The 10,422-nt window shown below is 48.2% G+C and overlaps 1 protein-coding gene across 2 annotated transcripts in view; it reads left to right on the top strand.

Annotated features, from left to right (window-relative positions):
* The first annotated feature begins 353 nt into the window (after positions 1 to 353).
* Positions 354 to 10,422, top strand: part of arhgef2 (rho/rac guanine nucleotide exchange factor (GEF) 2) — an 18,610-nt gene continuing 8,541 nt past the window's right edge. For both annotated transcript variants that reach the window (XM_063881484.1, XM_063881486.1), the window contains exons 1-15: positions 354 to 543; positions 1,862 to 2,024; positions 2,445 to 2,512; positions 2,609 to 2,672; positions 2,848 to 2,980; positions 3,560 to 3,663; positions 3,744 to 3,887; positions 4,029 to 4,276; positions 4,386 to 4,511; positions 4,845 to 4,962; positions 5,049 to 5,297; positions 5,398 to 5,474; positions 6,038 to 6,210; positions 9,818 to 9,885; positions 10,192 to 10,410. In XM_063881484.1, the coding sequence (XP_063737554.1) occupies positions 487 to 543; positions 1,862 to 2,024; positions 2,445 to 2,512; positions 2,609 to 2,672; positions 2,848 to 2,980; positions 3,560 to 3,663; positions 3,744 to 3,887; positions 4,029 to 4,276; positions 4,386 to 4,511; positions 4,845 to 4,962; positions 5,049 to 5,297; positions 5,398 to 5,474; positions 6,038 to 6,210; positions 9,818 to 9,885; positions 10,192 to 10,410 (2,011 nt within the window). In that variant the 5' untranslated portion in view covers positions 354 to 486. The remainder of the gene's footprint in view (positions 544 to 1,861; positions 2,025 to 2,444; positions 2,513 to 2,608; positions 2,673 to 2,847; positions 2,981 to 3,559; positions 3,664 to 3,743; positions 3,888 to 4,028; positions 4,277 to 4,385; positions 4,512 to 4,844; positions 4,963 to 5,048; positions 5,298 to 5,397; positions 5,475 to 6,037; positions 6,211 to 9,817; positions 9,886 to 10,191; positions 10,411 to 10,422) is intronic.

Here is a 10,422-nt window from a genome sequence, read left to right on the forward strand (position 1 = left end):
CGTTATGAAGCAGGAGGTGTGTTTGTTTGGGACCTCGCCTCCCTCCGGGGCGGGCGGGTTTAGTGTTTCGGGGTTCCACGTCACACAGCAGTGTGTTGGCCGGTCTTTGCCCATCAACCACGTGACCTTTCGCAGCCCTGTTATTTGCTCCTGCGTGACACGTGACAGGTGGACACGTTGTCATAGAGACTGACTCCGTCCACGCAGGACACTCCGCTTCCCCGGTGTGAAAACAAGCGCTCTTTAACAGATGCCGGTGGGCGGGTCTTACAGTGCGTGCGATGCGCTGATTAGCTGGCTGTGGCAGCAGCGGGCTGAGCTGTGATTGGTCAAAGGTAATGCGCGAAGCTGTCAGTCAGAGCGACGCCCCGCCCCCGGGCTCAGACTGCGGACGGATCCGGACCAGAACCCAGTGCTCCGGATCGTTACCGAATATTACCGATCATTACCGATCATTGATCCTCAGAAATCGATCCGCGCGGGGAGATGTCCCGGCTGCTGGAGAGCAGGAGGCAGGACAGGATGAAGGAGATCAACCTGAAGGTAACAAAAAGACACGAGCACACGGGCGCGTGCACTTTACTGATCGATGGTTAATACTACAGAGTCCGTGCGCGTGATCAGTTAGTTTTAACGTGTTTCCGGTGAGAAGGGTTGGGAAGAGAGGAACTACTTTCTGTGGTTCCGCTCTGTGCCAACATCTGTCCGTTACACTGTGTGTGGGTGTGTGTGTGTTTTTAGTTTCAGTGTTCGATGTTCACTGTGTGTCTGTGCGCGCGTGCGTGTGTGAATATAACGGAGCTGGGGAACAGTTTTTCTAACAGTTCAATATGAAACGCGGTTAACGTTTAAATACGTGTGTGTGTGTGTGTGTGTGTGTGTGTGTGTGTGTGTGTGTGTGTGTGTGTGTGTGTGTGTGTGTGTGTGTGTGTGTGTGTGTGTGTGTGTGTGTGTGTGTGTGAGACTTTTCGGTCCGTTAGCAGCAGCGTGGCCGCTTTGTCCTGCAGGAGGAAACGAGCGGGGGAGGGGTGTGTGTGTGTGTGAGTGTGTTGATTCAGGAAGTGTCGGTCAGGAGTGAATCTGAATGTTTGACCTCTGATCTCTGTAAACTATACAACATAATGATTCAAAGTGTTTTAATGTTCGGCAGCAGACAGACAGACAGACAGACAGACAGACAGACAGACAGACAGACAGGCTGTAGGGTCTTGTTTTGGGAACTGAGGGATTGCCGGTTCAAGTTCCGATCCAGAACACAGAGTGTCCTGGCTGAGAGATATGTCTGTCTGTCTGTCTGTCTGTCTCTACCCCCCCTGTGTATCAGCTGATGTGTCAGCAGATCATCTTCATAGCACCATGGAACAAACCGAGCATTGTAATACATCACTATAACACACTTTAGAAACTCTACAAATATAAAAAGCTACTGTACACATGTATGTATTGTGTGTGTGTGTGTGTATATATATATACTGTGTGTGTACATAGTGTGTATTCACAGTATGTATCTGTGACTCTGGCCCTCTCCTGTTTGTGTGTCAGACACTTATTTATTTCTTATTCAGATTATCTGTGTTTGTCAGGAACCAAAACACACACACACACACACACACACACACACACACACACACACACACACACACACACACACACACACACACACACACACACACACACACTTCCTCTTCCTGCTCCTCCCAGCAGCAGTTAATGTGAGAAACAGAAGTTAAGACTGATGGACGAAAAGAAACATGTGTAACCCTGTGTGTGTGTGTGTGTGTGTGTGTGTGTGTGTGTGTGTGTGTGTGTGTGTGTGTGTGTGTGTGTGTGTGTGTGTGTGTGTGTGTGTGTGTGTGTGCAGAACAAGGAGAAGGTGCGTCTGAAGGAGAGAGAGAAGGAGGCACGAGAGAGGGAGGCTCGCCTCAGTAACGGTCACCTGTTCACCTCCCTTACCGTCTCCTCCACAACTCTGTGCTCCTCTTGCAGCCGCAGCATCACCGCCAAGGAGGCGCTCAGCTGTCCAGGTAACATCAACTCTAGATATATCTCAATAACACACACACACACACACACACACACACACACACACACACACACACACACACACACAAACACAATATGCAATAATGTGTGTAACAGATGGTGTGTTAATCCTTGACAATGGAGAGATTAACACACACACATTTCAGAGTGTTGGGATTGGCTGCTGAAGAAGAACCTGAGAATCAGGTCGTGGGGACATGCGTGTGTGTGCGTGTGCGTGCGCGTGTGTGTGTGTGTGTGTGTCCACAGTAAAATGCAACAGTCTGCAGACTATTTTTACCTCTTTTTCTCTCCTTTTTTCGCCCAGGAATGTGGATCTGAGGCTTGTGTCAGGACTTTTGGTATTGGCGTGTTTCATAGTAGAGTATGAATAAACCCCTGTCTGTCTCTCTGTCTCTCAGCCTGTAATGTCACCATCCATAACCGCTGCAGAGACAGCCTGGCCAGCTGTGCTAAGATGAAGCAGAGGGTAAGACCTGTCTGCCTGTCTGTCTGTCTGTCTGTCTGTCTGTCTGTCCGACAGACCGACCGACCGACCGACTTCCTGCCTATCTCTCTCTCACAGCAACAGAAGCTGTCGATGGTCAGAAACAGTTCAGCTCTGCAAAACGTCGCCATGCGCAACAAAAGTGAGTTCACGTGTCTATCATTCTGCCTCTCAATGCTTTTTGTGTTGGGAGTGGATCTTTGAGACTCCATGACGCTGCTAATTTACAAATGCATTCGTTAAAGAGGGACGTGTCTGTAGCCAATCAGATGTCTGCTTCATTTTAAGCAGTTGATCGCTTCTTCTTGTGTCCTCAGCTCCGATGATGAAGGAACGTCCCAGTTCTGCAATCTATCCGTCTGATAGCCTCCGTCAGTCTCTGCTCGGATCCCGACGCGTTCGCTCCGGCCTCTCGCTCGCCAAGAGCGTCTCCACCAATAACATCGCAGGGTGAGTGTCAGGGTTGGGGAAACAGGACCCAAGTGCAGTAAATCCAGGGGAAGCAGGTAAGGGTTAAAAAACAAAAAGCGAGCTTTATTCAAAAGCTGTTGATGAAAACATGATGCAAGGGTAACACAGAACATGAAACACATTTAACTCCAGACATGAAGGGCGACAGGAACAGGCAGGTAACAAGGACAAGATCAGGGAAGAAATGACCACGGCCGAACAACAGACAAAAGGGAAACAGGGACTAAATACACATGGGTAATCACAAGACAAGAGACAGCTGGAAGGGGGAGGAGAAACACAGGGGCAACAGGTGAACACAATGACACTATCAGGCACAGGAGGGAAACGCAGACAGGAAGTGAAGCTTAACGAGTGACACAAGAGGGGAAAACATTTCAAAATAAAACACAACACAAGGACATGACAGATACGAAACACGGATCATGACAGTGAGAGAGCTGCTCCCTGATTGGTTTTGTGAAGATCCTCCAGGAAATACGTAGTGATTGTAGAACCACTTTATTATTGATTCACTGTTTGTCTGTCTGTCTGTCTGTCTCTCCTTCGGTCTCTCAGGATGAGTGAGGACTCGGTGGGTCTCAGGAGGATTTTGTCCCAGTCCACAGAGTCTCTGAACTTCAGGAGCCGGACTCTGTCCATGGAGTCCCTGACTGACGAAGGTCAGCATTATTATTATTGTTATTATAAGTGTGTGTGTGATGTGTGTGTGATGTGTGTGTGATGTGTGTATGTGCTGCAGGGGAGTGGTGGTGGAGCCCCCTGCTGGAGGAGCTGCAGGAGGAGGGCAGCTGTGTTCAGGCCGACAGCTGGAGCCTCGTGGTGGAACCCAAGTTCCTGCAGACGCTCCACAAAGACCTCATCAAGAAGCAGGACGTCATCTACGGTACATTAATAAATATATTTATTTACCAAAATATACATTAATATATAAATATTAATATACACAAACAATATAAGAACCTGATGGAAGTGTTTTCAGTGTAATGTATTTATAATAGTATAAATGATTGTGTTCCTGTGTCAGAGCTGATCCAGACGGAGTTCCACCACGTCCGGACTCTGCGGATCATGGAGGGTGTGTACCGGCGGGGGATGCTGGAGGAGGTGATGCTTGAGGCGGCCGTGGTGCACACCATCTTCCCCTGCCTGGACCAGCTGCTGGAGTGGCACACCAACTTCCTGTCAGAGCTGCTGACTCGCAGGAAGGAGGGTCTGATGGAGGGCAGCGCAAACTTCACCGTACGCTGCATCGGAGACCTGCTGCTCACACAGGTGGGGATACCAACGTGTTATTAACACGTTACTAACAGGATATTATCGGTTTACTGACTGTGTGTGTGTGTGTGTGTGTGTGTGTGTGTGTGTGTGTGTGTGTGTGTAGTTCTCAGGGCAGTGTGCAGACGACATGAAGAAACTGTACTCTGAGTTCTGCAGTCGACACCCGAAAGCTGTGAAGCTCTACAAAGAGGTTTTAGCTCGAGACCGGCGACTGCAGCAGTTCATCAGGGTGAGTACCAGAACCAGAGCCTAGTCCTAAAGCTGGACCAGAACCTATGGTGTCATTGTCTGAAGTGGTGTGGGGTCTACCAGGGGCCATGCTTGGCTTCCATTCTCCTGTCTCCCACCAACTCCACAGTGTCCAGAGGACTCCCCAGGACAGAGCTGGTTCTGTTCAGTCTCTTCCTGTCAGCAGCCCCAGCAGACCACACACCAGCACCATCTTGGTTTATGTAGTTTTCCCAGAAGGGGCCCTGGGTCTGCTCCGTATAGACTATGTGGTATCCTGAAATGTATTGTGGTTTAAACTGGTGTTTCTGTCTCTCCATCCGATAATGCCCAGCGTGCCTGTCGTGGTCCTCTTCTGCGTCGCCATGGCGTCCAGGAGTGCATCCTGCTGGTGACCCAGCGAATCACGAAGTACCCTGTCCTCATCCAGCGGATCCTCGACAACACCAAGGGTACCTCGACATCTGACCACTAATGACCGTTGACCTTAAATAACCATTGATCTTCAATAACCTCTGACCTCTGTTGTGACCTCCAGGTAGCGAGGAGGAGGCGCAGGCGTTGAGCCGGGCTCTGCTCCTCCTGAAGGGGCTCATCAGCTCGGTTGACCAGGAGGTTCTGGAGCTTGACCGGACCCGGAGGCTGCAGGAAGTCCAGGCTCGTCTGGATCCGCGGGCCCAGGCGGAGGTCCAGGGGGGGGGAGTCTTCAGAGGGGGGGAGTTGCTGAGGAGGAGGCTCCTTTACGAGGGACCACTCCTCTGGAAGGTGCAGGGCTCCAGAATGAAAGGTATTGTTCACCTGTCTACCTGTCCACCTGTTCACCTGTCTGCCTTTTCACCTGTTCACCTGTCCACCTGTTGTTATGCTGACCAGCTGTGTGTCTCCAGACGTGCAGGTCCTGCTGATGTCGGACATCTTGGTTTTCCTTCAGGAGAAAGATCAGAAGTTCACATTCCCGTCACTGGTGAGTAAGACCTGGTCCTCCTGTATCTCTATAGTAGAGACATGCATCGTCCTTAAGGACCTGACAGTCCTCTGGTCCCTGAAGAAACTGACAGTCCTCTGCTCCCTGAAAGACCTGACAGTCCTCTGCTCCCTGAAGGAACTGACAGTCCTCTGGTCCCTGAGGGAACTGACAGTCCTCTGCTCTCTGAGGGAACTGACAGTCCTCTGCTCCCTGAGGGAACTGACAGTTCTCTGCTCCCTGAGGGAACTGACAGTCCTCTGCTCCCTGAGGGAACTGACAGTCCTCTGGTCCCTGAAGGAACTGACAGTCCTCTGGTCCCTGAAGGAACTGACAGTCCTCTGCTCCCTGAGGGAACTGACAGTCCTCTGCTCCCTGAGGGAACTGACAGTCCTCTGCTCCCTGAGGGAACTGACAGTTCTCTGCTCCCTGAGGGAACTGACAGTCCTCTGGTCCCTGAAGGAACTGACAGTCCTCTGATATTCTGACCATGTGCCTGTCTGTCTCTCTGTCACCTGATATCCTGACTCTGTACCTGTCTGTCTGTCACCTGTCTGTCTCAGGACAAGTCTCCGGTGGTCTCTCTGAATAATTTGATTGTCAGAGACATAGCCAATCAGGAGCGAGGGATGTACCTGATCAGCGCCTCCTGCCCCCCCGAAATGTACGAGCTGCATGCCTCCTCCAAGGAGGGCCGAAAGACCTGGATGAGCCGGATCCATCAGGCGGCTGGCAGGTGAGGACTGCAGTATTCAAGTAGTGCTGCTAGTACTGAGGTAGTACCATAAGAACTGCGGTATTACCATAAGAACTGCGGTAGTACCATAAGTACTGCGGTATTACCATAAGAACTGCGGTATTACCATAAGAACTGCGGTAGTACCATAAGAACTGCGGTAGTACCATAAGAACTGCGGTAGTACCATAAGAACTGCGGTAGTACCATAAGTACTGCGGTAGTACCATAAGAACTGCGGTATTACCATAAGAACTGCGGTAGTACCATAAGAACTGCGGTATTACCATAAGAACTGCGGTAGTACCATAAGAACTGCGGTAGTACCATAAGAACTGCGGTATTACCATAAGTACTGCGGTAGTACCATAAGAACTGCGGTATTACCATAAGAACTGCGGTATTACCATAAGAACTGCGGTATTACCGAAAGAACTGCGGTAGTACCATAAGAACTGCGGTATTACCGAAAGAACTGCGGTAGTACCATAAGAACTGCGGTATTACCGAAAGAACTGCGGTAGTACCATAAGAACTGCGGTAGTACCATAAGAACTGCGGTAGTACCATAAGAACTGCGGTATTACCATAAGAACTGCGGTAGTACCATAAGAACTGCGGTATTACCGAAAGAACTGCGGTAGTACCATAAGAACTGCGGTATTACCATAAGAACTGCGGTAGTACCATAAGAACTGCGGTAGTACCATAAGAACTGCGGTATTACCATAAGTACTGCGGTAGTACCATAAGAACTGCGGTATTACCATAAGAACTGCGGTATTACCATAAGAACTGCGGTATTACCGAAAGAACTGCGGTAGTACCATAAGAACTGCGGTATTACCGAAAGAACTGCGGTAGTACCATAAGAACTGCGGTAGTACCATAAGAACTGCGGTAGTACCATAAGAACTGCGGTATTACCATAAGAACTGCGGTAGTACCATAAGAACTGCGGTATTACCATAAGAACTGCGGTATTGACATAAGTACTGCGGTATTACTAGTAGTACTGCGGTATTACCATAAGAACTGCGGTATTACCATAAGAACTGCGGTAGTACCATAAGAACTGCGGTATTACCATAAGAACTGCGGTAGTACCATAAGAACTGCGGTATTACCATAAGAACTGCGGTAGTACCATAAGAACTGCGGTATTACCATAAGAACTGCGGTATTACCATAAGAACTGCGGTAGTACCATAAGAACTGCGGTAGTACCATAAGAACTGCGGTATTACCATAAGAACTGCGGTAGTACCATAAGAACTGCGGTATTACCATAAGAACTGCGGTAGTACCATAAGAACTGCGGTATTACCATAAGAACTGCGGTATTACCATAAGAACTGCGGTAGTACCATAAGAACTGCGGTAGTACCATAAGAACTGCAGTATTACCATAAGTACTGCGGTAGTACCATAAGAACTGCGGTATTACCAGTAGTACTGCGGTAGTACCAAAAGAACTGCGGTATTACCATAAGAACTGCGGTAGTACCATAAGAACTGCGGTATTACCAGTAGTACTGCGGTAGTACCAAAAGAACTGCGGTAGTACCATAAGAACTGCGGTAGTACCATAAGAACTGCGGTATTACCATAAGTACTGCGGTATTACTAGTAGTACTGCGGTATTACCATAAGAACTGCGGTATTACCATAAGTACTGCGGTAGTACCATAAGAACTGCGGTATTACCAGTTGTACTGCGGTAGTACCATAAGAACTGCGGTATTACCAGTTGTACTGCGGTAGTACCAAAAGAACTGCGGTATTACCATAAGAACTGCGGTAGTACCATAAGAACTGCGGTAGTACCATAAGAACTGCGGTATTACCATAAGAACTGCGGTATTACCATAAGAACTGCGGTATTACCATAAGAACTGCGGCTGCGGTAGTACCAAAAGAACTGCGGTATTACCATAAGAACTGCGGTAGTACCATAAGAACTGCGGTATTACCATAAGAACTGCGGTATTACCATAAGAACTGCGGTATTACCATAAGAACTGCGGTATTACCATAAGTACTGCGGTATTACCATAAGAACTGCGGTATTACCATAAGAACTGCGGTATTACCATAAGAACTGCGGTATTACCATAAGAACTGCGGTATTACCATAAGAACTGCGGTATTACCATAAGAACTGCGGTATTACCATAAGTAATGCGGTATTACCATAAGTAATGCGGTATTACCATAACAACTGCGGTATTACCATAAGTAATGCGGTATTACCATAAGTACTGCGGTATTACCATAAGAACTGCGGTATTACCATAAGTACTGCGGTACTACCATAAGTAATGCGGTATTACCATAAGTACTGCGGTATTACCATAAGTAATGCGGTATTACCATAAGTACTGCGGTATTACCATAAGAACTGCGGTATTACCATAAGTACTGCGGTATTACCATAAGTACTGCGGTATTACCATAAGAACTGCGGTATTACCATAAGTACTGCGGTATTACCATAAGAACTGCGGTATTACCATAAGTAATGCGGTATTACCATAAGTACTGCGGTATTACCATAAGTACTGCGGTATTACCATAAGTACTGCGGTATTACCATAAGTACTGCGGTATTACCATAAGAACTGCGGTATTACCATAAGTAATGCGGTATTACCATAAGTACTGCGGTATTACCATAAGTACTGCGGTATTACCATAAGAACTGCGGTATTACCATAAGTAATGCGGTATTACCATAAGTACTGCGGTATTACCATAAGTACTGCGGTATTACCATAAGAACTGCGGTATTACCATAAGTACTGCGGTACTACCATAAGTAATGCGGTATTACCATAAGTACTGCGGTATTACCATAAGTAATGCGGTATTACCATAAGTACTGCGGTATTACCATAAGAACTGCGGTATTACCATAAGTACTGCGGTATTACCATAAGTACTGCGGTATTACCATAAGTACTGCGGTATTACCATAAGAACTGCGGTATTACCATAAGTACTGCGGTATTACCATAAGTACTGCGGTATTACCATAAGAACTGCGGTATTACCATAAGTACTGCGGTAGTACCAAAAGAACTGCGGTAGTACCAAAAGAACTGCAGTATTACCATAAGTACTGCGGTATTACCATAAGTACTGCGGTATTACCATAAGTACTGCAGTATTACCATAAGAACTGCGGTATTACCATAAGTACTGCGGTATTACCATAAGTACTGCGGTATTACCAAAAGAACTGCGGTATTACCATGAGAACTGCGGTAGTACCATAAGAACTGCGGTAGTACCATGAGAACTGCGGTAGTACCATAAGAACTGCGGTAGTACCATGAGAACTGCGGTGGTACCATGAGAACTGCGGTAGTACCATAAGAACTGCGGTAGTACCATAAGAACTGCGGTAGTACCATGAGAACTGCGGTAGTACCATAAGAACTGCGGTAGTACCATAAGAACTGCGGTAGTACCATGAGAACTGCGGTAGTACCATAAGAACTGTGGTAGTACCATAAGAACTGCGGTAGTACCATAAGAACTGCGGTAGTACCATAAGAACTGCGGTAGTATTGCATTAGTTGACTGTCTTGTGTTTTGTCCTCAGCTGTCCGTCCAGAGACGAGTTTCCTCTCATCGAGACTGAAGACAAAGCTTTACTGCGCAGACTCAGAGGTAATGATCCTCCTCCTTCTCGTCATGTGGTCGTCGTCGTCCTCCTCCCCGCCTCCTCTTCCTCTTCTTCCGCCTCCCCTTTCTCCTCCTCCTGTTCTTCCTCCTCCCCTTTCTCCTCCTCCTGTTCTTCCTCCTCCCCTTTCTCCTCCTCCTGTTCTTCCTCCTCCCCTTTCTCCTCCTCCTGTTCTTCCTCCTCTTTCTCCGCCTCCTCTTTCTCCACCTCCTCATCATCTTATTCCTCCTCCTCCTCTTCCTCCTCATCCTCCTCCTTCTGGTTTGTAACATGTGCCCTCCTCCTTCCCCCAGCGGACATCCAGCAGAAGGATCGGGAGGTGCTGGAGCTCCTGCAGGAGCGAGTCACTCTGTTCTCTGACCTGGTGGAGGCCACAGGAAGAGGAGGAGTCGAAGAAGAAGAGGAGGTGGTGGAGATCAGCTCGTCCTCCTCGTCTTGCAGGAACCTGTTCAGAGCTGACTCCTCTGTGGCTCCACAGGCCGAGCAGCTCCTCCTCGCCTCCATTACTGAAGGTGAGGCTCCTC

The sequence above is a fragment of the Eleginops maclovinus genome, chromosome 4 (genome assembly GCF_036324505.1).
Source record: "Eleginops maclovinus isolate JMC-PN-2008 ecotype Puerto Natales chromosome 4, JC_Emac_rtc_rv5, whole genome shotgun sequence".
NCBI classification, from domain to species: Eukaryota; Metazoa; Chordata; class Actinopteri; order Perciformes; family Eleginopidae; genus Eleginops; species Eleginops maclovinus.